This window comes from Erithacus rubecula (genome assembly GCF_903797595.1).
Source record: "Erithacus rubecula genome assembly, chromosome: 2".
NCBI lineage: Eukaryota > Metazoa > Chordata > Aves > Passeriformes > Muscicapidae > Erithacus > Erithacus rubecula.
In genome coordinates this window covers 94,013,201-94,032,972 of record NC_136685.1, presented here as the reverse complement: position 1 = coordinate 94,032,972, position 19,772 = coordinate 94,013,201, and the positions used below count along the sequence as shown (strand labels likewise).

Below are 19,772 nucleotides of genomic sequence, written 5' to 3'. Positions count from 1 at the left end.
TTCTCCCTACCCATTGCAGCTGCTCGCTGGGGCTGTAGTTGGGACAGTCCTGCTCAAATGTGTAAGCAAATGATGGCCATTCACACCCACCCCGAGCATCCCCCGCTCTGGCCGTACCGGGATTCTCCCACATTTGGGGACAGGGACACTCGCAGCCGGGTCTAGCCACAAAACCTGGAGGAAACATCTCCTGTTCTCTGTAGGAAGGCTTCAGAAGGCACAGACGTGGCCGGGGCAGCCGTGAAGCCGATCCGCAGCGGGGAAGGGCCGGCGGGCCGCGATCCTCGGGCACGGAGCACCCTCTGCTGGGAACGGGAGAGAGCCAATCCGCCCTCACAGCCCTCAGCCGTCAGGGCTCCATCGCGGGGTGACTCCTGGGCCAAAGGAAGGGGCACCCCTTTTTCTGTGTCATGAGGCCTCTGTACCGCCCGGTCACGGATTGTGAACATAAACAGCAGCTCACCGTGGCTCACCATCGACCTGCCATAAGGCACTGGCTGTGCCCTGCCACCGTTCCAGCCTAAAAGACGCCCAGCACCACCGGGGCAGCACCTGTGGCCCAGCCCTTGCTCAGCCCCAGCTGCTCCCCACAGCTCTGCTCCCCGGCAGTGCCTCACTCAGTGGAGAATAGGGAATATGGGGGAGCAGGGACATCCCTGCCCACATGGCTCTGCAGGACCCTGCACAGGAGCGGGGATGCAGGGCCTGCTCCTCACAGCACTGTCATCTGGCCTGAATAAAGAGGCAGATTGTGCCCCAAAATCTCCCATTGCAAAGGCAGGCAGGAGGCCCCGCTGTGCCTCAGGCCATTTCCCTGCCCCGGCCGAGCTGCTGCCCAAACAGTACTTTAACCCAGCTCGGGCTAGGTGTGTTTAAATAAACATGGGAGGTTCCCCAACACCCTTCCCTCGGCCCTCACCGCTCGGCAGCGCTCAGCGCCCAGCACATCCCGAAATGCGCTTCCATTCCCGCCTCGGCCTCTCGGCCGCCCTGGCCCTCGCCGCCCTCCTCAGCTGGAGGCTGCTGCTCCAGACCCCGGCCCGCCGCCACACAGGTAAGGCCTGCACGCCCAGCAGCCCTTCTGTGCCATGGGGAACTGACCTGCAGCTTCTTCCAGAGGGTCTGGGTGGGCAGATGCCTGCAGGACAGAAAACACCCTTGGCACGGTGTTTGTGGAGACAGCCCTTGCTGTGGGGCCCTGCCGCTTTATGTCCTTAGTGTGATTATTGATCTCAGCTGTGCTGGGGGGAACAGGTGTCAGGCTGCTGGAGGTAACTCTCAAAACTTTTGTTAGGAAAATTTCTGTTGTTTTGTTGTGAAATGCTGTTCAGAAGGCAGAAGGGAGCAGGGGCATTGGTGGTTATTGCATTTCTTGCCTAAAAAATGCAACATTCCCCTCCAGTTCCCATCATTCCAGGGCAAAGTCATCACTAGATTTTGCAGACGTTGTCATTGTGGGGCTGGGTGAGTCAAAGAGCAGCTCGGGAAAGCTTCAGGCACTACTGTGTTTCATCCTGTGTTCCTCATGTCCTTGGCTTAATTTTAACTGTGCTTCTCTGCTTTTAACTGTGCTGCTCTGTACAAGAGCCTCCCCAAATATTTAACTTCCCAAGGACCCAGAACAAACCACCAAACTGTCTCCCCAGGGCTGCCAGATGCCTGCACTGAGCAGATGAGGCAGATGTGCTGCTGTTAAAAAAAAAAATAAACGAACAAGGCATTAATCTTCCACATTCAAACCCACTCTCAGCTTACACTCATATCCTTTCTGTTTCACAGAATCCAAACTTTTCATGTAGCTCTAGCTCAGCAGAATGTGGCAGGAGAGAAGCTCCTTGCTGTTTTAGCTGTTTTTTGTCCAAGACATTTAGCACAACAACACAATCTAAGTGATGACAGGACATGCAGGACATGTTTTAGTCCTGGCTCATTTTTCTGTGTGAGACATCTCTCTGGAGCTTTAGTCCTTGTGAGGCTGAAATGTGCATGGTGGTATTTCCAGCTGAGAAGAGCCATGCAAAGAGTGCAGCAATCTGGTGGCACTCTGCAGGTTGCAAAAGAAAAAGGGTTGCCCCTTGAGTGTGATTCAAATAGAAGTTTCAACAAGTTTTAGGGGCAAATATTTTTGACTCTTTGGTAAACTCACCTAGCTGATGTTCAGTTACAAGCAAAGAGTTAAAAGCCAAAATTATGATTTAGTGGAGAACTGGAGTTGTGAAATAAATCTGTAGTTGAGATCAGTTCTCAGGCACAGTGATTTGGGGAAAGGGGGGTCTGCGTGTCCATAATCTCATATGTTCATGGGGACAGAAACCCATTCCCCAGCAAAGCCAAGCTCTTTGCTGGTCTCCCCTCTCCTACCCAGTTTTGTCCACACTGGAATAACTGGAGAAGAGCCTGCAACAGCGCTGTGTGCTCGTGGTGTGACTTGGGGCACTGTCTTCTTTCCTCACCGCCATCTCCAAATGCTGTTTCCCAGGTGACCTGTCCCCCAAGGCAGATGGAGGCTTCACTTTGACATTGGACACCTTCCTTCACATCCAGCAGCTCAGGAAGAAGAGACTGAGAGCTTTCTGCAGCCGAGCAGGCAAAGCCGCCACGCTGCCGAGCAGCCGGTATGAGAGAGCCTCCCTGCTCCCAAGTCTGAGGGTGAACACCAAGCTGGACTTCCTGTACTGCCAAGTGCCATCAACAGGGGTGGAGGAATGGCATCAGCTGTTGGAGAAGCTAGAGGAGGGAAGTGTGACATGGCCAGTGCCCCTCCCCTACCCCCGGCTGCACACAAAGGAGACACGGCTGAGCAAGTTCAACCAGACAGAGATAAAAGCCATGCTAGGGTCTTACACCAAAGTGCTGTTTGTCAGGGACCCTTTCCACAGGCTGATCTCCACATTCCTGCAAGGCATGGGCATCAGCTCATCCTTCAGCAGCTTCATCCAGGAAGTGCTAGACAGTGGCATGCATAATGGCAGCGTGGCTTGGGAACCACTGGTGAGCCTGTGCCGGCCCTGCCTCATCCAGTATGACTATGTAGTGATGTTTGGCTTCCTCAGGCAGGAGCTGGGCCACCTGCTGCATCGGGCTGGGCTGCTTGGGGGCAGCCTCCTCCCCGAGCTCACCGACAGCCAGGTGCAGTGGACCTACAGGTGGCTGTCAGAGCAGATGTTCAGCGAGCTGTCTGCCCAGCAGAAGAAGCAGCTGACTCATTTCTACCGCTGGGACCTTGCTGCTTTCCCATTTTCTAACAGTTTCCTGTCAGACCACACCAGCACTGTGGAGACCTGGGAGAAATAGCCCACATGGAGGAACTGGTTCAGGCAGCATTAATCCAAGGCAAGTGCTTCAAGATACTGACAGGCCTTTGCTTCCCAGCTGCTTGCAGTGAGGTTTTCCATGTCACAGTCCAAAAGACTTGTCAGAGAGCTGAGACAGACCACTGCCAGGGATGGGAATCAATGCAGTTGAATCGTGTCTAAACACGACAAGAGCAGGCACTACAGAAATGTGTGGCACTGGGACTTGGAAAACTGCTTGAACTGAACTGTGATGGGATAAACCCAGCAGTTTGGGGTAGGGTGGGTTGGACTGCAGCAAACAACAGCAGCATGACAGGTGCTGTCACCACACTGACATTTCCTTTTCTGGGCTCTGTGTTGAGCCAAGAGGTTTGGAAATGGCTTCTTCATGACCAATCTTCCCACACAGATAGGGAAGTGCTCCCAAAGGAGCATGTCATCTGGAGGCTGAAATGTGACACAGGGTGGCACACCTTTCTGGGGAACCACTGGCAGAGTTCCCAATCTTTTTGTGCTCAGGGAGGGTCAAGCCCAGATTGTCATTTGGTCTTTTCAGGCTGTGTGAACTGTTCTGTTTTACAACCTCATATCCTATGTGTGTGGGCTCAAGTTGGCCCTGGGACTCAGTTCTTGCTTCATTCACAGGTTTTCAGTTTGGCTCCCCTCCTTCCAGGGCTGACTCCAATGGGCCAAGACCAGCCTTCAGTTCGGTGCACTAGCCCTGAGACAAAGAAGTGTCAATGTGGACCAAGTACCAGCCACAGGACAAGACAGACTGCCTCCCACCTTGTGTCAGCAACTGGTGGGCCCTGTGGAGGTGGCTGGAAGCATCAGAATGCATCTCTGTGCTGCCATGGAAAACAGGATGTGGCTACTACAAGCTCCTGCTGGCACAAGGACTCTGTTTTCTTTTGGACTTGGCTGCCAGCGTGGCCAGACAGAGACCCAGTCTCTCCAGCTGGCACATGGCTTCACCCAGCTGGGGAGCCCAGAGCAATCACCCACCCTCTCCCAGCCTTGGCCACTGAGCTGATCTGACTCACAGCCCGTGGGAAGGGTCCAAGGATGAGCTGAAGTTGCCTAAATTTCATATCCTGATGGACTCTGACCATAGGATACTTGTTTCCAGAGTATTTAGCAGCTTTATTTTGCAATGTTGTGACATTCACAGAGAATTCCACATACATTCATGGTACCAATTTGACACCGCTCATTAAAGAATATTAATGAAAACTGTTGATTAGAACTGACCTAAAACAATTACCAAAATCTTGGTCTCCCTCTCTCACAGAAGGCCATGCAATTAATAGCATTAAAACATCAGATCAGCTGGGCTCCTTTCACACTCCCACAAACTCTCCAGCTGCAGTAATTACTATTTAAGTGCCATTATTGTGCGCAGTACTTTACAGTCTAGCAAGATGGCACAGTTCCTCTTCTGAGGATAGACTTCTGAAAGAAGAAAAGCAGCAAATTTCCAATTATATGCCATTAAATTAGAGTCTTGCATCCATGCTCTATTTCACTGGAAAGTACTAGAAAAGGAACATTTTTCTCTTCATGAGTAGCTTTCCCTTCAGTGACAGTAAGATGAAACCTCACACAGCAAGATGTGGTGTGAGGAGATGGGACACAGCCCCTGGTAGGGGACAGTGCTGTGCACTCAGGGCAGGAGAGCTGCTCCCTCACAGCTTTGTAGTGCAGAGCATGCCTCAGAACACTTAGTTCCATGGGAAAGCAATGTATGAAATGTTCAGACATTGAAGGTGACACAAAAACCTCAGCTTCATGTTCTTTAGAGTCCCACAGCACAGGCAGGTAGTACAATGATATTTCTATAAATTCCTGTTTAGCCTCCAAGCTTGCCTTTTCCCTACACCCTCACAATTGGTTGCTGTCATTTCTTTGCAACCTTGATTTTATATCATTGCCTTCCCCAAAAGGGAAGTGTTTCCTCTCTCCATCAGCTGGGCAAGGGTATCAAGAGGGTCCCAAGCTGGGCTGGGCATGAGGGCCAAGGCTGCTGCCTGGGAAAGAATAGCTCACTGATGCTGCAGCAAAACTGGCTCCACAGGTCTGCTCTGAACAGCCTGCTCTGACCACTGCACATACACAGAACTTGGCAAATGCACTTCCAATTAACTCACAAAGCAAATAGCAAAACAGAGACTTGACACATCTAATTTAAAAAAAAATTCACCTGACAGGCAGTCACTGACTGCATGAAACACCCACAGGCCTGTCCTGAAATTGTGAAAATTCCAAAACCAGGGGGAAAAAGAACACTTTTTCATCCTGCTGGTGACATCCCAACATCTCCCAGGACCGTGACAGGCAACAGGCCCATTGTCAACACAGGCAACTTTCCCCTGGGATGACACTGGGAGCTCCTTGATACCCCACTCTGCCTGTGTCCCCATGCTCTGCTTTAACACACATTACCTTTGTATTGCTTCTCATCCTGGTCTGAATGAACATGTCCAGCTATCCCACAAGGTGGAATTCACAGAAATAACTGATACCAATCTACCTTAGACTTTGTATTTTGCATGCCTCCCTGGACACCCAAGAATGTGGACACACAGGCTCCAGTAGCTGTTCTTGCAAATGAATTACCATGTTTTCTTCACTAAGAGGTTTTTTAAATACTACCAACTTTCAGGAGAAAACAAAAGTGTGTTCTTACCCAGTACCTCAGAGCTTAAGAAACACCAATATTGTTTTTCAATTAATAAAACAATTACATAGCAGGCCCAGCAGGCACAAAATTCTTCCTGCAACTCACATACATGAATTCTCTTCTTCTAGATGGTAGAGCAATATACCCTGGAGTGCTTAAAAAATATTTCACACTAAGCATACATTGTCCAGTCCTAAGATGAAGGTCAATTTTAAGAAGTTTGTACATGAGCAGAATTTTATATAAGGAGTTACATCCTCTTGCACCATATTTTTTGATGGCCCTGGGAGTGCAAAAAGAGAAAAAGGACATTTTCCTAAAGCAGTAGGCCAGAAAAACAGATAAAAGTTTGCAAATGATAAGGAGGCACAGTATGTGGCTGACACCATGTAGAGATAACATGGTGTTTCAGTGTTGAATCTGAGTGACAAAACCTGTCAGGAGGGATGCCCAGCACTAAATCCAACATGAAAAATACATTCAAGCCAGATGACACCAGGTCATTACATAGTCACCACATTTTTTAGACAAGCAGTCCCTGCAGGAAAATGTACCCATTTTCTTACATTCAGCAAAACTAAGAATTCTCTTGAAAAGAAGGCAAGGCCATGACAAGAAGGGATTGACCCTAGAGGGTCACCAGAAGGCACCCAGAACCAGCTAATCCCCAGCTGTGCTCAGCCTCCTCGTGCCCCTTGCTTAGGCTGGTATCAATTGCCTTGGGAACATTGATGAGCAAACTTCTGTCACTCCAAGGTCTCTGATGTCCTTTCCTATTTGAAGGATGGGGAGAGATGTGGAGGTGTGGGATGGGAAAAGTCTGTGTCAAACAAAGCAGCATCTTGCTGGAAGTACTCTTGGTATATTTAGTTTTTATCTTTAATCAGAGGAGACAAGGTAGCACTTGAACTGAAATCTCAAAGCCCAGGTGCAGACAAAGCAACAGTCATTGAAGTTGGGGTAAATCAGTTATTGGTCACATTTTAGCCTTTTCCTCTGAAACACTTTTACACAGGTAAGACAATCTTTATTAGCCAAGATGAAGAGTCCTGCTCATCTCCCTCTAAGATACAGCTGGCTTTATGTGCAAAGGGGACACATCAGGGTCCAGCCCTCAGCACCTCTTACACCTTCCCCCATCTCAGCTAGAGGACTCTGTGTCTGGGCTCAACACATTTAAGTCCTTCTTGGCATAGAATCACAAGGTGATACATCTTTTCCCCACAGCAGGAAAAAGATGAAACAACCACCCTATTATTTCACATTAGCTGGTAAGAAGCATCCTTGCAGCAATTTTATATGAAACCTGTAAGATTTTTCAATTACATCTGGATAACATCTCCTTAAACTTACTCTTCATTTGAATTTACATCACAGCTATAATCTGGCAGCAATTCCCTCTCATAGGGAAAACAATGATTGGACAATTAAATATGAAAGCTCCGTGAAACAGTGGGTGAGCCACATGAACACAGGTTCTCCATTACAGTCCTACTGCCTTGTGGATCCTCTGGTACAAGGTCAGTTTCAGCAGAGTTTGCTCCTAAAACTTTCCTTCTACACACGCACACACCATGGTTTAAAGGTCCCTGGCTCAGCAGAAGGGCACTACAAAGAGAAAAAAATATTTGAATTAGCAACAAATGAGGGTCCTGTCTACATTTCAGCATGTCCCACTATACTTCTCTTCAGGTGGGGGACTTTGTGCATATGAAGATAGGAGCTCCTATCCCAGTTTGTACAAACACAGGGATGTCTGTCTCATGGCACTTCTGTTAGAGGCCTGATGGTCAATTGCTACAGAGCCCCACAGTGACAACACTATGTCAAGGCAGCCCATGAGAAGCCAGCGACAAAGATAACTCCTGCACTCCTTCAGATAAGTCCACAGCTCTAAGGAGACTCCTGTGACCATAACATTCAGAAGAAGAGAGCACTTGAAGGAACAATTTTCTCCCTCTCCCTTGCTGAGGGACACCACTAGATCCCACTGTGGCCTTCATCATATGTGGTGATTTTCTGAGAGATGACAGTCAGAAGCATCAGGACAAGCAGCCAGTGCCTTTGTTCTATGCACAACATTTGGAGAATGGATGGACTGAACACTTCAGAGATAGTGTGCAGGAGCCCTTCCTGCAGTGGGAGCCCTAGCACTGCTGGGCTGTGCATTTGGCTCTCAGCTGATGGCATGCTAAGTGAAGGATAACACCCACAAACAAAACCCATCTACTGGGGCAGGGACACAGCCCCCATCCTGCCCTAATGCCAGCCCCAGGCACACTGCCTGTGGGGCAGGCTGGCCAGGGAGCAGATTGAGACCAGGGGCTGTTACCATCTTGGTGAAGATGTCCACACAAGCATTGCGGATCCTCTCTGGGGTGGCAGGGCTGTCCAGCCTGAACACCTCCGTCAGGCCAGAGTCCTTCCTTGCTGAGTAGATGGCATCTTTAATGGCATAAAACACTGAGGCAGACAGGAACAGAGGTGGCTCTCCCACAGCCTAGACAGAGCACAAGCAAGAGTGAGGCTTTGCCTTCCAGAAGGAAACCTCATTCTACCAGATGTGCTCAGTGAGAAAAGGTGATGCTAAAATGGCCTCCAGTGTGCCAAGAATGATCAGCGAGGAAAGACTGAGCTAAATCCACCTTTGGTCCATTTTAAGAAAAGAGGAAGAAAACACGGACTTTATCACATAGCCATGCCACTTCAGTTCTGTCTTATGGACACCAGGGCAATGTGCAGGTTGTTTCAGTTATTCCTAACTAGAAAGGATAGTATACACATTTCTGATAAGAATGGGAAAACATCCTGACCTCAGAGTAACCACAGCATAATGCGATGAACTGTTAAGTAGGATCATGACTTTATCCCTCTCAGCTTCACAGTGTTATAGGGCAGTAAGAGGCCCACAGACCACACAGGCATACCTTGGATGAATAAACTGCCTTGCTATTGGGGCAGTCACGGAGAAGGGACACGTAGAACTCTGTTGGGATGTCTCCAAATGCTGGGATTTTGTACATGCCAGGCCCTCGGGTGTACAAGTTCCCTTCAGGAGAGTAGCGCAGCTCCTCCATGGTAAAGAGCCCAATGCCCTGGACAAAGGCTCCTTCTATCTACAAACACATCCAAACAAGGTTACCTTCTCTTTGTTGTTGTTGCTCTTCCCTGCACAAGGACAAGCAGTGACGACATCCACCAGGCTTTTCAACTGACTCAGATCCCACTTTTTATCTCTAAACCCTTGTCCCTTCTGCTGGGTACAATCTTTGCACAATCCCCATGTTCCCACATCAATGTGGCTGCATTTCCCTGGCAGGTGAAGCAATTTACAAATACACGCAAACAGATTTTCTGTACATGCAGGACAGCAATTTTCTGATGAAGCAACAGAAAGGAAAAAAAAATAAATCAATGAAAAAGTATTGATTTCTTCTCAGGCAGGTGGACACTGAATGTGTTGAACTTGCTGATACATCAAAGGACAAGCAGACTAAAAGGACTAAAGATGAAACATCTAAAGACAAACTATTTTATGTTTTCTATTTCATTATAACTTCTTTCCTAAGTGCTGTGTATTATCAGGTCAGCAGCACAGATACCTGCAAAAACACTCCCATATCCATGTAAGTACAAAAAAAACTTCTTTGCACTTTTTTTCCCCTAGATTTTAGGAGAAAAAAAGATTAAGGATGTGCTTGAACAAGCCTGCACAAAGCAGCTCTGCTCTCTGTGCCCACTGAGATATCTGACAGCAGCCAGAACAGCCTAAAGATTTGGCACAAGCATTCATTGACCCATCTCCATGTAGCTGTGTTTCTGCACTCATGCCACATCCTTTCTCTCCTGTGCCCCTAGATCCTCTGCAGCAATTCATGCAAGGACACAGGAATTGAATACCCCTTTGACAGATTCCATTTAGTCCATCTCTCAATTCCCAAACCTAAAGCAACAGGCCACTAAGACAGAAAATCTTTCTCCATTTGGACACTTTCAAAAATAATCTTTCAGAAAAAAATCTTGCTTTCAAGGAAATTTTTTTTTTTAGCTATACCAGATCTTTGCAACTCATGGTCTCCTGTCATCCCAAATCCTGCAGCAGTTTCATTGGAGCTACACCATATAAACATCTAGAGTTAGCCAGGGAGCTAAGATGGCTAGAGATACATCTAACAATTCATCTCTTGGTCTGTTAAATAACCCTCTTTTATTACCTTTATCTGCTAGGAGACATTGTGATTATTACTGCACAAAATTTTCAAGTCATCTTGTACCTGCCCAAAGACTTCGCAAGATAAGTGACTGGTCCAATTTTCTATTGAGAATTCTACACAGCAGCAGCTGGTGAATAGAATCTGCCACCCTAACTCTTTAGAGAGTTTTCACTAAATTAAAGAAGCTTAATATTGACAGATAGGAGTATAAATATCAGGTGTGGGATTCAGCCTGAAAAACATCGATGGGGTGGTAACTGGACAATATCCTGTAGTCTTATTATCCAAGCCAAAAGTCCCCAAACCCTAACAGAATACTTCCCTGTGTAATTCTGTGCCAAGTTAAAAAGGTTGTGCTTGCAAAGGTAAAGCCTGGAGAGGGATAATAAATAGAAAAGCCTGAGAGCAGTGATTGCTTTAACATGATGGAAATAGCAATGCTTTTCACTTACCTGTCCTATATCTATGGCTGGGTTTAGACTGGTACCAACATCCATAACAATGTCTGTGCGAATGTTCTGAAAAACAGGAATAAAGGGTAAATCAGCACAGGTCTGTGGAACTGGTCCATCATGGTCTTGTGTAAGGAGGAGTATCCAAACATTATCCCATATAATCTTATCTCATACTGACTTTTAATCCAAGTTCACCCCAAAAGTAATTCCAAGGAATTCACTGCAATTTTCCCCAGAGATCCAAAGGACCCAGTTAATATTAATTCCAAGATGCTGGTATCAGTGGCCTATAGCTGAGCAAAACCAACTAGGTCAGATCCTGATTAAATTTTTTTCTTTTTTTTCCCCTTTCTTTCCAGAAGTCTTCAGAAGTGTTATTTTAAATTATTAACTCAATCCCAGGATGTTTCTGTACTTTTGTGCCAACATAGTGCTGCTATCTCTTACTCAAGCAAATCCAATACTTTGGCAATCATTCATTAAGCCCCAAATCCCCACAGGGTAGCTAATTATTGTTTTATTACACTTTATGGACTGCTGCACTGTGGAACAGGGGAGTTAAGAAACTTGCTGAAGGTCACACCAGACCAATGACAGAGCCAGGAAAGGGCTGACACCCAGTATTTGTTCCAGCTCCCTGTGAATGTTCCCTTCACCAAAACACAGAGAGCTGACCCCTCACCTTGTGGTCACCTGTCAGGCAATCTATCTCAACCTCAGAGCAGGCAACTCCATAACTGAAGTAGGAGAATGGTTTCCCTTCGTTCTTTTCAAAGTCGTAGCCAACATCAGGAATTCTTGATACAAAGAGAAAAAAACCTCACATTTCATTCCATGCAAAAAAAGCAAATACAACTACATTGCTACTTATCAAAATCCTTATTCACTTTTGTTTCATTCCTTCTGTTAAGCCAATGCAGAAATAAAAGTGTAAACAACTATATACAGAAATCTGCTAAATCTGCTCTGTATTCCAAAACTTGATTAAAACTATCAAACTGTTTTAGCCATCTTTCTTTGCCCATAAATCTTAGGCCTTGTGATGACTATTATCTACCAATCCAGTAGAAAATCCTTTGCTTTTAGAATGCAGTTGAACGTTTTTTTTAAGATCATTAAGTTTCAAGACATAGTCAAGCTGAAGCAGAACCTCTGTTAAGCTAAGAACTGATTTTAAGAGCATTCATGGCAAACTTTGTATCTTGTAAACTTATACTTTATCTGAAAACTGGTTTATTAAAATACAAGTCACTTGAGTCATTAAGAGAAAAACATATTTCAGAGATACAAAAGAAATTAAAGTGTGTATTTTAGTCCTGCATAGGTTCTTCTCAACACTGTGTTTATTTATTAATGTCAACCCCTCTGCCTTAAAGATGATGGATCTCTGCTTTCTCCAGCAGTAAAGCTAAGAGAAGTGCCTCATTTCAGAACTACACAGGGTCCAGCAAGAGTCTGAAGTGGGAGAACAATGCTGGAAACACTGGTATCTGCTCATGCCACAAGAGACAGGATTTTCCTCAAGGACAATCCTTGTCTCCTCCTATCCCACATGGCAGTTTTAGTGAAAAACCAGGTTGCAAGGCTGACACAGAGCAGAGCCCCAGGCAAAGCTCTGATTTCATTTATGCCTCTTCAGACCAAGGTCAGCTGGAATGAAATCAGATCTACTCTAGATTTATTTGTCCTCAGAGCTGTGTTCTATCAGGAATCGATTCTCCCCAGCCTGGAGACTGTTAACCTCAGCTTACCACTTGTAGGCAGGAAAGGGAATGCAGCTTTAATTTAGAGCAGTAACAGGGGGCTGGGGGCTGTAAATCCTCCCAGAATTTCCTTGGATGAAATCCATGGAATCGAGTCAGTGCCTCTGCAGTGTGAATTCTCACTCACCTATAAAACCCCGTGGCTGACAGGCTGACACAGCTCTCGTAGGCGGTTTTAATCTGGCAACGTGAACAAGAGTTTGAAAATAGTAAAATGTGCAACCAGACCCTTAAAAACAACTGCACAAAAGCATTTTCAGGAGGCCTCAATTAGAAAATGTCCAGTGATAGACAGCTGTCACACTACCCAACTCCAGCACTGCCAAACATCATGATTGCAGCTGCTTCCCCAAATAGTTCCGTCAGCAGCTACCAAGGGCAGAACTTGAATCATTGGCAGAGGATTTTGTTTGTTTGTCTACCAGCTACAGGTTAGACTTTTAGCCTCAGAGACAAAGGTTAAATTGGCAGGTCATCTTGACTTCAGTGAGGGAAATTCTATCCTGGCTTCCAAATCACAAAGTCAAAACTCCTTGGATGAAGAGCAGAGCTTGGATCTGAAGAGAGCCTTACAGCCCATCCATCTCTTCTCATTGAGGGGACAGAGATGTTGCAGACAAGGACCACTATAGGGGCTGAATGGCAGCTCAACAAGAGCTGCCTATGCTATAGAGTCCCCTAATTAAAAATCAGGTTTCCTTCTGTCCAAGACTGTAGTCCAACTACAAAGATATATGTAACCACTCAAGACTTTTGTCTGATGAAGTTTGTCATAAGCAGGCCCCAAATTTGGAGAAACCTCAGGATTAAAGTAATAACTGATGCCTTGGGGATGACCTCTTGCAAGCTTAAATTACTTGGAAATCTGTGCCAGGTTTGTGTTTCATTGTCTTTGCTCAAATCTATGCTAGCAAGACGCAGAAGGCCTGGAGGACACACCTGCACAGATGGTTTGCCAATTAAAACAATCTCTGACAATGCCCACTTGTCTCATGACAGATACAAACACCTTACCCAGTCTTCCCAGGATCCTTTGGGATTAGACTGTTTGATTGGCTCAAGTCTTTTTAAGATAGTCTGACACGCGTTCTAGAAACAAAGTGAAAGAGAAGAAATATTTTAAAATTTGAATAGCCAGCTTATAGTAATAAGAGCCCTCCAAGAGTTTCCAAGAGTTTCTATTTAAATCAATATTGCCTTTAGGACTTCAGCAAATCATAGAAAGGAACAAAGTTCACTATCAGATGTCTTGCTACATAGGAAGAAATGTTGCCTGAAAAGGATTTTAAAGGAGATTTGGCTCTGCTGATAGCAGAAAGGAATCCCAAATTCAGCACAGAACTTTTTGGAGCATGACACAAAATATAAGGAATCCACTCATTTATACATTAATTTTATCTGTACCTTGTCTGTACAGGACAGCTCAGCATAGCTTACAAGATGATCCTTTAATATTGAAAGAACAAAAAATTTCTTCCCAAAATTCAACCTACTCAGATAAGCCATGCAGAGAATAAAAACAGCTTGATGGTTTTACTTTGCAGGTTTCACTTCCCCTTTTCTTTTAAACTGAGAATAGCCAGTACTAAATTCTTCTTTCAAAATGGAAAAATCACATACCCAGAAAACATATGCATTGCTAACTCCACCATGGCAGCTAGCCATGACTCTGCCATTGCTACAACAGAACATTTGCTCTGAGCTGACCAACACTTAGAGCTTGTTAAACCATTTGCTATTAACACATGCAGCAAAATGCATTTGTTATGGATAAGGCTGCATTAATTAGAAGCTGGCTATTTAAATGGATGCTTTGTTCTGCTCATTTTGAGCAATCTCAAATACTCTATTCTTAGAAGTACCAAAGGACAGAGGGAGAGTTTTGAATAACTTGAAAAAATATAGTCATTCACAATCTATACCTATATAGCTATACCAGGTAACATCCTTAGACTGGAACTGCCCTTTGATTGTTGTTTTCCTTAAGTGACAGATAAATACAGGAGAACTTTTCATGCCCTGGAGCCCTCCCCTGTAACCCACTCCTTTAAAACACTCAGCTTCCATACATGGACGGCCATTCCATTGATGTCGGCGCTGACGGACGCGGCTGTGGGGGAGGTATTTGGGACAGTGTTTGTGCTGGTCTCACTGATGTAAATTTTGGAGGTGGGGACTCCCAGGGCCCTGCTAGCAACCTGTGGAGTAAAGGGAAACAATTGGTAAGCAGCACTTCTTATCCATGAGCATTGTCAGTCATTGATTGAACTGCCAGGACCCAGATTGCAACCTCTACTCTCTCCCACCATAAACTTAATTTTTCCTGCAGACTGAGTTGTCCAGTGGCTGAGAACTAGCCAGAATATTGTTATATTTGCATTTCACAAATTGCACATGTGTGAGCACATGCACTTTTGCCACAATGACAGACTTTCACTTCACTATTATGAGACTAAATTCTTCTCTCAACAGTTAAAAGAATCAAAATATCAAAAGCCCTCGGAGATTTTGTTTTAATTTTTCTGCAAAAGGAATGTTGCTGCCTTAAGCCCTTTTAGCTACAAAAGCACTAGCATATGCAGATATATGTTTCAGTACAACTGATTTTTGCATAAAATGGATGCAAACTGTGCTTTATGTGGTGAACTGAAATTGCCAGAGAAGGTAAACTGTAAGCATAACCTGCATTATTTGCATAATGAGATTTAAGATGATGAATAATCTAATTCTAATACTCAATTGTGATAATACCCTGGAAATCTAGCACTGCTGCTTGAACAGTGAAGAGGAATTAGTCCTGATTTGTTACTCTCTGCATGCACACAGAGGAAGTGCCAAGGTGCCTGAGGCAATACTGTAGGGAGAGTGTAATTGTCCTGGAAAGATGTCTCATTCAGTTAAGCCCAAGCTCATTATTACCTGAATCATTTTAGTGTGAAGTCCTTGACCCATCTCAGTCCCCCCATGTGTAAGTAACACAGAGCCATCTGTATACACATGGACCAGAGCTCCAGCCTGCAAGAGAGAATATTAATCATCATAAATTAACTAGTGAAGTATTAGCAGACTACAGAGAGAATTCAGAACTAGACTAAGGTTGTGCTTTGGTGCAACTACAGCCACTTGTTTACACTTGAAATAAGTTTGGTTTAGTCTCACCAACTCAATAGAAGTTCCAATGACATAACAAACCCCAGTCAGTATTTTCAGCTCAGAAAGCAAGTGAAACAATCCAATCCTGCCCCTGTGAAACACAGATGCACCCTTCACCTCAACTTTCCAGCACCACTGACAATCCATCAAATCAGTTCAAACACAGGAGCAGTGTTTCCACTATTGAGAAAGGCAGGGAAATCAATCTAACACAATACCCTGGAAATGTAGCTATATTATGGTATATTTTTGGACAGTATAAACTGGTAACTGTGGTGCTCATTTTGGCTCGAGAAATCTGTGCTCTTTCTTAACTAATTTACTACTTCAAGAAGCTCCAGTTTGGTACAAATGGAGGAGGGCCTGGGGAGGCAGCATAAATCCAGCTTCTCTAGTGAAAGGGCAAATGACATTTACAGACCTGGTTCAGAAATGGGACAGTGAAACTGATGCCAAATTTGGTAGGAATTATGCTGATCCCTCTCTTTTTCCAGCGGTTCTGCCTGCAAGGAAAGAACATGATTCATATACCCATGAGCCTTTTATCATAAATTAATATTGTGCTTCCCTCTGACTGTGCATCAAACAGAAATTAAATACCTGACTGAGTATATCACTAATTTCTCTATATCACTGATATTAACTGAGTTAATCACTAATTTGCATTAAAGAAAGGCTTTCTTTGTGTTTTCCAAGAAGAAGAAATTCCAACTGAAGATGCTTTCTGCAAGCATTATAGAAGCAGTTGTCCACACTAACTGCTCAGTTGCATATTACAAGCCAACTAAACAAGTCTATAAAGCAGAGGAAAGCATAAACAGATTGCCTTGATAGTCCTGTGAAAATTCTAACTGGACTTAACAGAGACCCTCTTCTTTGCTACAGTTCACTCACAAACTCACATGATGTTTGGTCTGATTATGGCCTTATTTATGCTACCAGCTCACTGAGAGACTTTTCCTCTGACAGTGAGCATGAAGGGATTTCAAAAAGAGAAATATTCAGAAGTTAGTCTGCAAATATAAGGTGTGACTTCACATCACCTGAGCTGCCAAGAGAACTTCAGATGTTAGTAGGCAACAAGTGCACCCAGTGACAACACAGCACCTACTTGTTGAATTCTTCAATCAGTTTCTTCCTAGCATGATAGCTGGAGCTGGACAAACACTCATCCCAGCATCTTCGTAGAGTAAATCCCTCCAGCTTTTGGTTAAAATGAGTTGTGTCTCCTTCATAGTAGAGATTGAGCTTCCTCACCTTCCCAAAGAGACACAGAAAGGACAGGCCAAGTTTAATGCTTTAGACAAGGAGGGATGAGACCTAAAGTGTTCCTGATTTTATTCCTTTGCTCATTTTACAAAGAGCCAAGGAGCAAAACAAGTAACAAACATATATCTGTTTAAGGTAAAACATTAACTAAGACATTTTCAGAGATTGGAATTTTTCAGATATTGGGACTTGAAGCCCATTGCCAGTAAGATTAAGGTACCTAGGGCCTTTGGACTTTCTTCTTAACATCTATCCTTAAAGCAGATGTTACAAAATTGAGGCTACCAAGGAATTTAACTAAACAGAAGATAATCCATGCTAGAATGTATCTGTCACACAAGTTTGACATCCTGCTAGGAGCTCAGCAAAAGCTCTTATGCTTAAAAATTTTGTGAGTCTGATGCAGTTCTCAGAGGTTGTTCAAAGGCAGCACCACCCCAGAAGGTGTCAGCACGTCTGTACCTCCTCAGGGGGCAGGCCACACTTCCGAGCAAGGTCACTCATCCAGCACTCAGCAATCATCATTCCCTGGGGCCCTCCAAAGCCACGGAAGGCTGTGTTGGAAGGCAAGTTGGTCTTGCAAACAATGCCCACACTGCTGACATTGGGGATGTTGTAGGAGTTATCCAAGTGTAACAGGGCTCTGTCCATTACCTGGTGAAGAAAAGGAATGGAAGTGGACATATTTTATATGAATTGGATGTCAGGCTTCTCATCAGCATCAAAACCAGACTGGAAGGTCTGAAGCTAATTTACAACAATCAGCACTTTCTCTTGCACCCTGCAGTGCTGCAGTCAACACAGCTGGATGAGCACTGAAGTGCAGCCAGAACTGCCTCCCAGGTGCAATGGAATGTCAAGTGGTGTCCTCCTGAAGGACAGGACAATAAGCACACTTCTCTGTTGACACTTATGGCTCTGGGACAGATTGAGCTTCAAAGTCCTTTTTTGACCCTGGGCTCATGCTGAGTCAGACTGTTAGTAAATGCCATTAACCTGTGGAAGAAACAGCTTTCTTTTCATTTTATTGAGTAATCTGTTACTGGAAAAGAAGTCTTGCTGATATCAAGTGACTCAGCACTGGGCTATGGCAATAAGGGCAAACATATGAAATAACTACTGACTGCAAGATTTGAGATCTTTGTCCACTTATTATCCACATCAGGAAAGGGCCAGAGCTTCTTTCTGGCTTGTGTTTCCAGACTTCCCTTCCAGCAGCAGCACAGAAAGGACATTACACACAACCCAACCTTATTTCTACATGGAGCACTTTCCTGTCCCCTGATTCAGACACAGTCAAAAAGACAAATAGATATGCTCTCAACCAAGCCTCATCTTATGCAAAGATATCTGCCTGTCATTCTGCTCTGCCCAGCACCAGCCACGTTGCCAGCATCAAATGGGGTTCTGGTAGAGAGTTCTTGCAGTTGAAAAGCATCTATTTTTTGCAGGAAGTTATCAAAGACTCAGTGGATTGGAGAAAGTGAGCTAGAATAAACCTGAGTGACACTTGGCTATTGAGTTGGTCACTCACATGACAGAAAAGGAGTTTTTTACTCATCAGTGCAAAACTTCTTGGAGACACACTCAGAACTTGGGCCCATTTTTTGTCCTCACTGCTTGTGAACACAGTGTTTGTTTTAGCCAGTCCTTTACAAGCATGTTGATTTAGGCATCCTGCCTGATCAGCCTATTGGCTGGGATGCTTCTTTTTCCAAGCAACTATCTTTCTCCAGAGCTGGGGATCTATCAGTCATCTTACATTGTGCAACAGCTTTTCCATCACAGCCCTCTGTAATGCAGTGCAAACATTCTTGACCCTTTTGCTCAATACCAGTTATTACAGCATCCATAAGAATTATGTGGCACATGCCAAGGCAGGTCAGTTGGCTCACAGAGAATTTGTAGAAGCTCCAAAAGCCCTTCAAAATCTCTTTTCAGTCATGTCAAAGAGCATGTACAAGCAATGCTGTAGGCAACAGCTCTCTGAAGGCAGAGCAGAAGGCTGCACAGAAACACACCTTCTGCTTAATTAACCATCATAAAACTTTACTTACACCATGAGACAGGTCAACAGAGTTGCCCCCATTGCTGTAGTAGGACACCTCCAGACTCTTGACTTTCCCATTCTTCATGAATCCAACCTGTCAAGAGAGTGTCTCCTCAGTAATCAGTTTACTACAAAATGTTCTGGTTTGTGCTTGACTCCAAAAACTGAATGGATCTCACACAGGCAAAGAGGGCTGACTGTCCCCAGTGCAGCTGAGAGAGTTCCTCAGTAAAGGGTTCCTGCAAGTGTCAATCTTGTTCCAGAGAACCCTTCTAAATGATGTGCTGGCTGCTTATCATAGCCACAATTTCCTTGGCAGGTTTTTGTTTTCAAAAGCAGCAGCAGTTGTATGGGGATTGAAACAGAAAGGAAGTTAACAAAGCATGTTGCTGTGTAAAGGATGCCTTAAAGGAATGGGCTAGCCTCTAAAAACACTGATTGTCAGCAGGGGCAAAGTCCTGGTTGCAAGGAAGACAGAATTATTTATGCTGAGGTCACAAGAAGGGAACCATCTAAGCCTTTAACAGCAAAAATGCAACGGCCCATCTGATCTAGCCCATTTACAGTGGGGGAGATCAGCAGTGAAAGAACCATAGCAGTGTTTTTTCACAGTCTGACTGCTCTCTGCTGTCTCAGAGGACAGCACTGAGACCCCATGAATTCTCCTCATGTGTGTGCATACCTTGTACCTCCCCAGGAAGGGGTGCCTGCCACCACTTATCAGCATGTCCTCATCTCGATCCAGCATGCACCTCACTGCACGGCCAGTTCTGTGAAGAACACAGATTTTAGGCAAAGCCTGGAATGCACAGTACAGCTCCTGCACAGCAAGATCCTTCTCTTTGTCTTTCCAAGGTGGCAAGGGGCAGTTAAGGATAAAGTGCTTGGTTTA

At 44.9% G+C, this 19,772-nt stretch overlaps 2 protein-coding genes across 4 annotated transcripts in view; one reads left to right on the top strand and one right to left on the bottom strand.

Moving 5' to 3' along the window:
- Window positions 1–868: 868 nt before the first annotated feature.
- On the top strand, window positions 869–5,010 carry LOC306798771 (carbohydrate sulfotransferase 9-like). Its single transcript, XM_079299025.1, has 2 exons — window positions 869–1,054; window positions 2,480–5,010. Exons 1-2 carry the CDS (start codon window positions 883–885, stop codon window positions 3,292–3,294), a joined length of 987 nt encoding a protein of 328 aa, XP_079155151.1. The 5' UTR covers window positions 869–882; the 3' UTR covers window positions 3,295–5,010.
- Window positions 5,011–7,454: 2,444 nt separating this feature from the next.
- The window catches only part of XDH (xanthine dehydrogenase), a 66,071-nt gene continuing 53,753 nt past the window's right edge, over window positions 7,455–19,772 (bottom strand). For all 3 annotated transcript variants that reach the window (XM_079299022.1, XM_079299021.1, XM_079299020.1), the window contains 14 exons: window positions 19,563–19,650; window positions 18,888–18,974; window positions 17,293–17,484; window positions 16,673–16,818; window positions 15,983–16,064; window positions 15,328–15,423; window positions 14,478–14,606; window positions 13,423–13,497; window positions 12,536–12,588; window positions 11,328–11,442; window positions 10,643–10,708; window positions 8,904–9,092; window positions 8,309–8,476; window positions 7,455–7,584 (listed from right to left, as the gene is read on the bottom strand). In XM_079299022.1, the coding sequence (XP_079155148.1) occupies window positions 7,534–7,584; window positions 8,309–8,476; window positions 8,904–9,092; window positions 10,643–10,708; window positions 11,328–11,442; window positions 12,536–12,588; window positions 13,423–13,497; window positions 14,478–14,606; window positions 15,328–15,423; window positions 15,983–16,064; window positions 16,673–16,818; window positions 17,293–17,484; window positions 18,888–18,974; window positions 19,563–19,650 (1,537 nt within the window). In that variant the 3' untranslated portion in view covers window positions 7,455–7,533. The remainder of the gene's footprint in view (window positions 7,585–8,308; window positions 8,477–8,903; window positions 9,093–10,642; window positions 10,709–11,327; window positions 11,443–12,535; window positions 12,589–13,422; window positions 13,498–14,477; window positions 14,607–15,327; window positions 15,424–15,982; window positions 16,065–16,672; window positions 16,819–17,292; window positions 17,485–18,887; window positions 18,975–19,562; window positions 19,651–19,772) is intronic.

What these genes read in the sequence shown, in the direction of transcription:
- LOC306798771 (XM_079299025.1), top strand. Translation starts at nt 883, where the DNA reads ATGGGAGGTTCCCCAACACCCTTCCCTCGGCCCTCACCGCTCGGCAGC. An exon ending in CCCGGCCCGCCGCCACACAG is followed by an intron (nt 1,055 to 2,479) that starts GTAAGGCCTGCA and finishes GCTGTTTCCCAG; the next exon opens with GTGACCTGTCCCCCAAGGCA.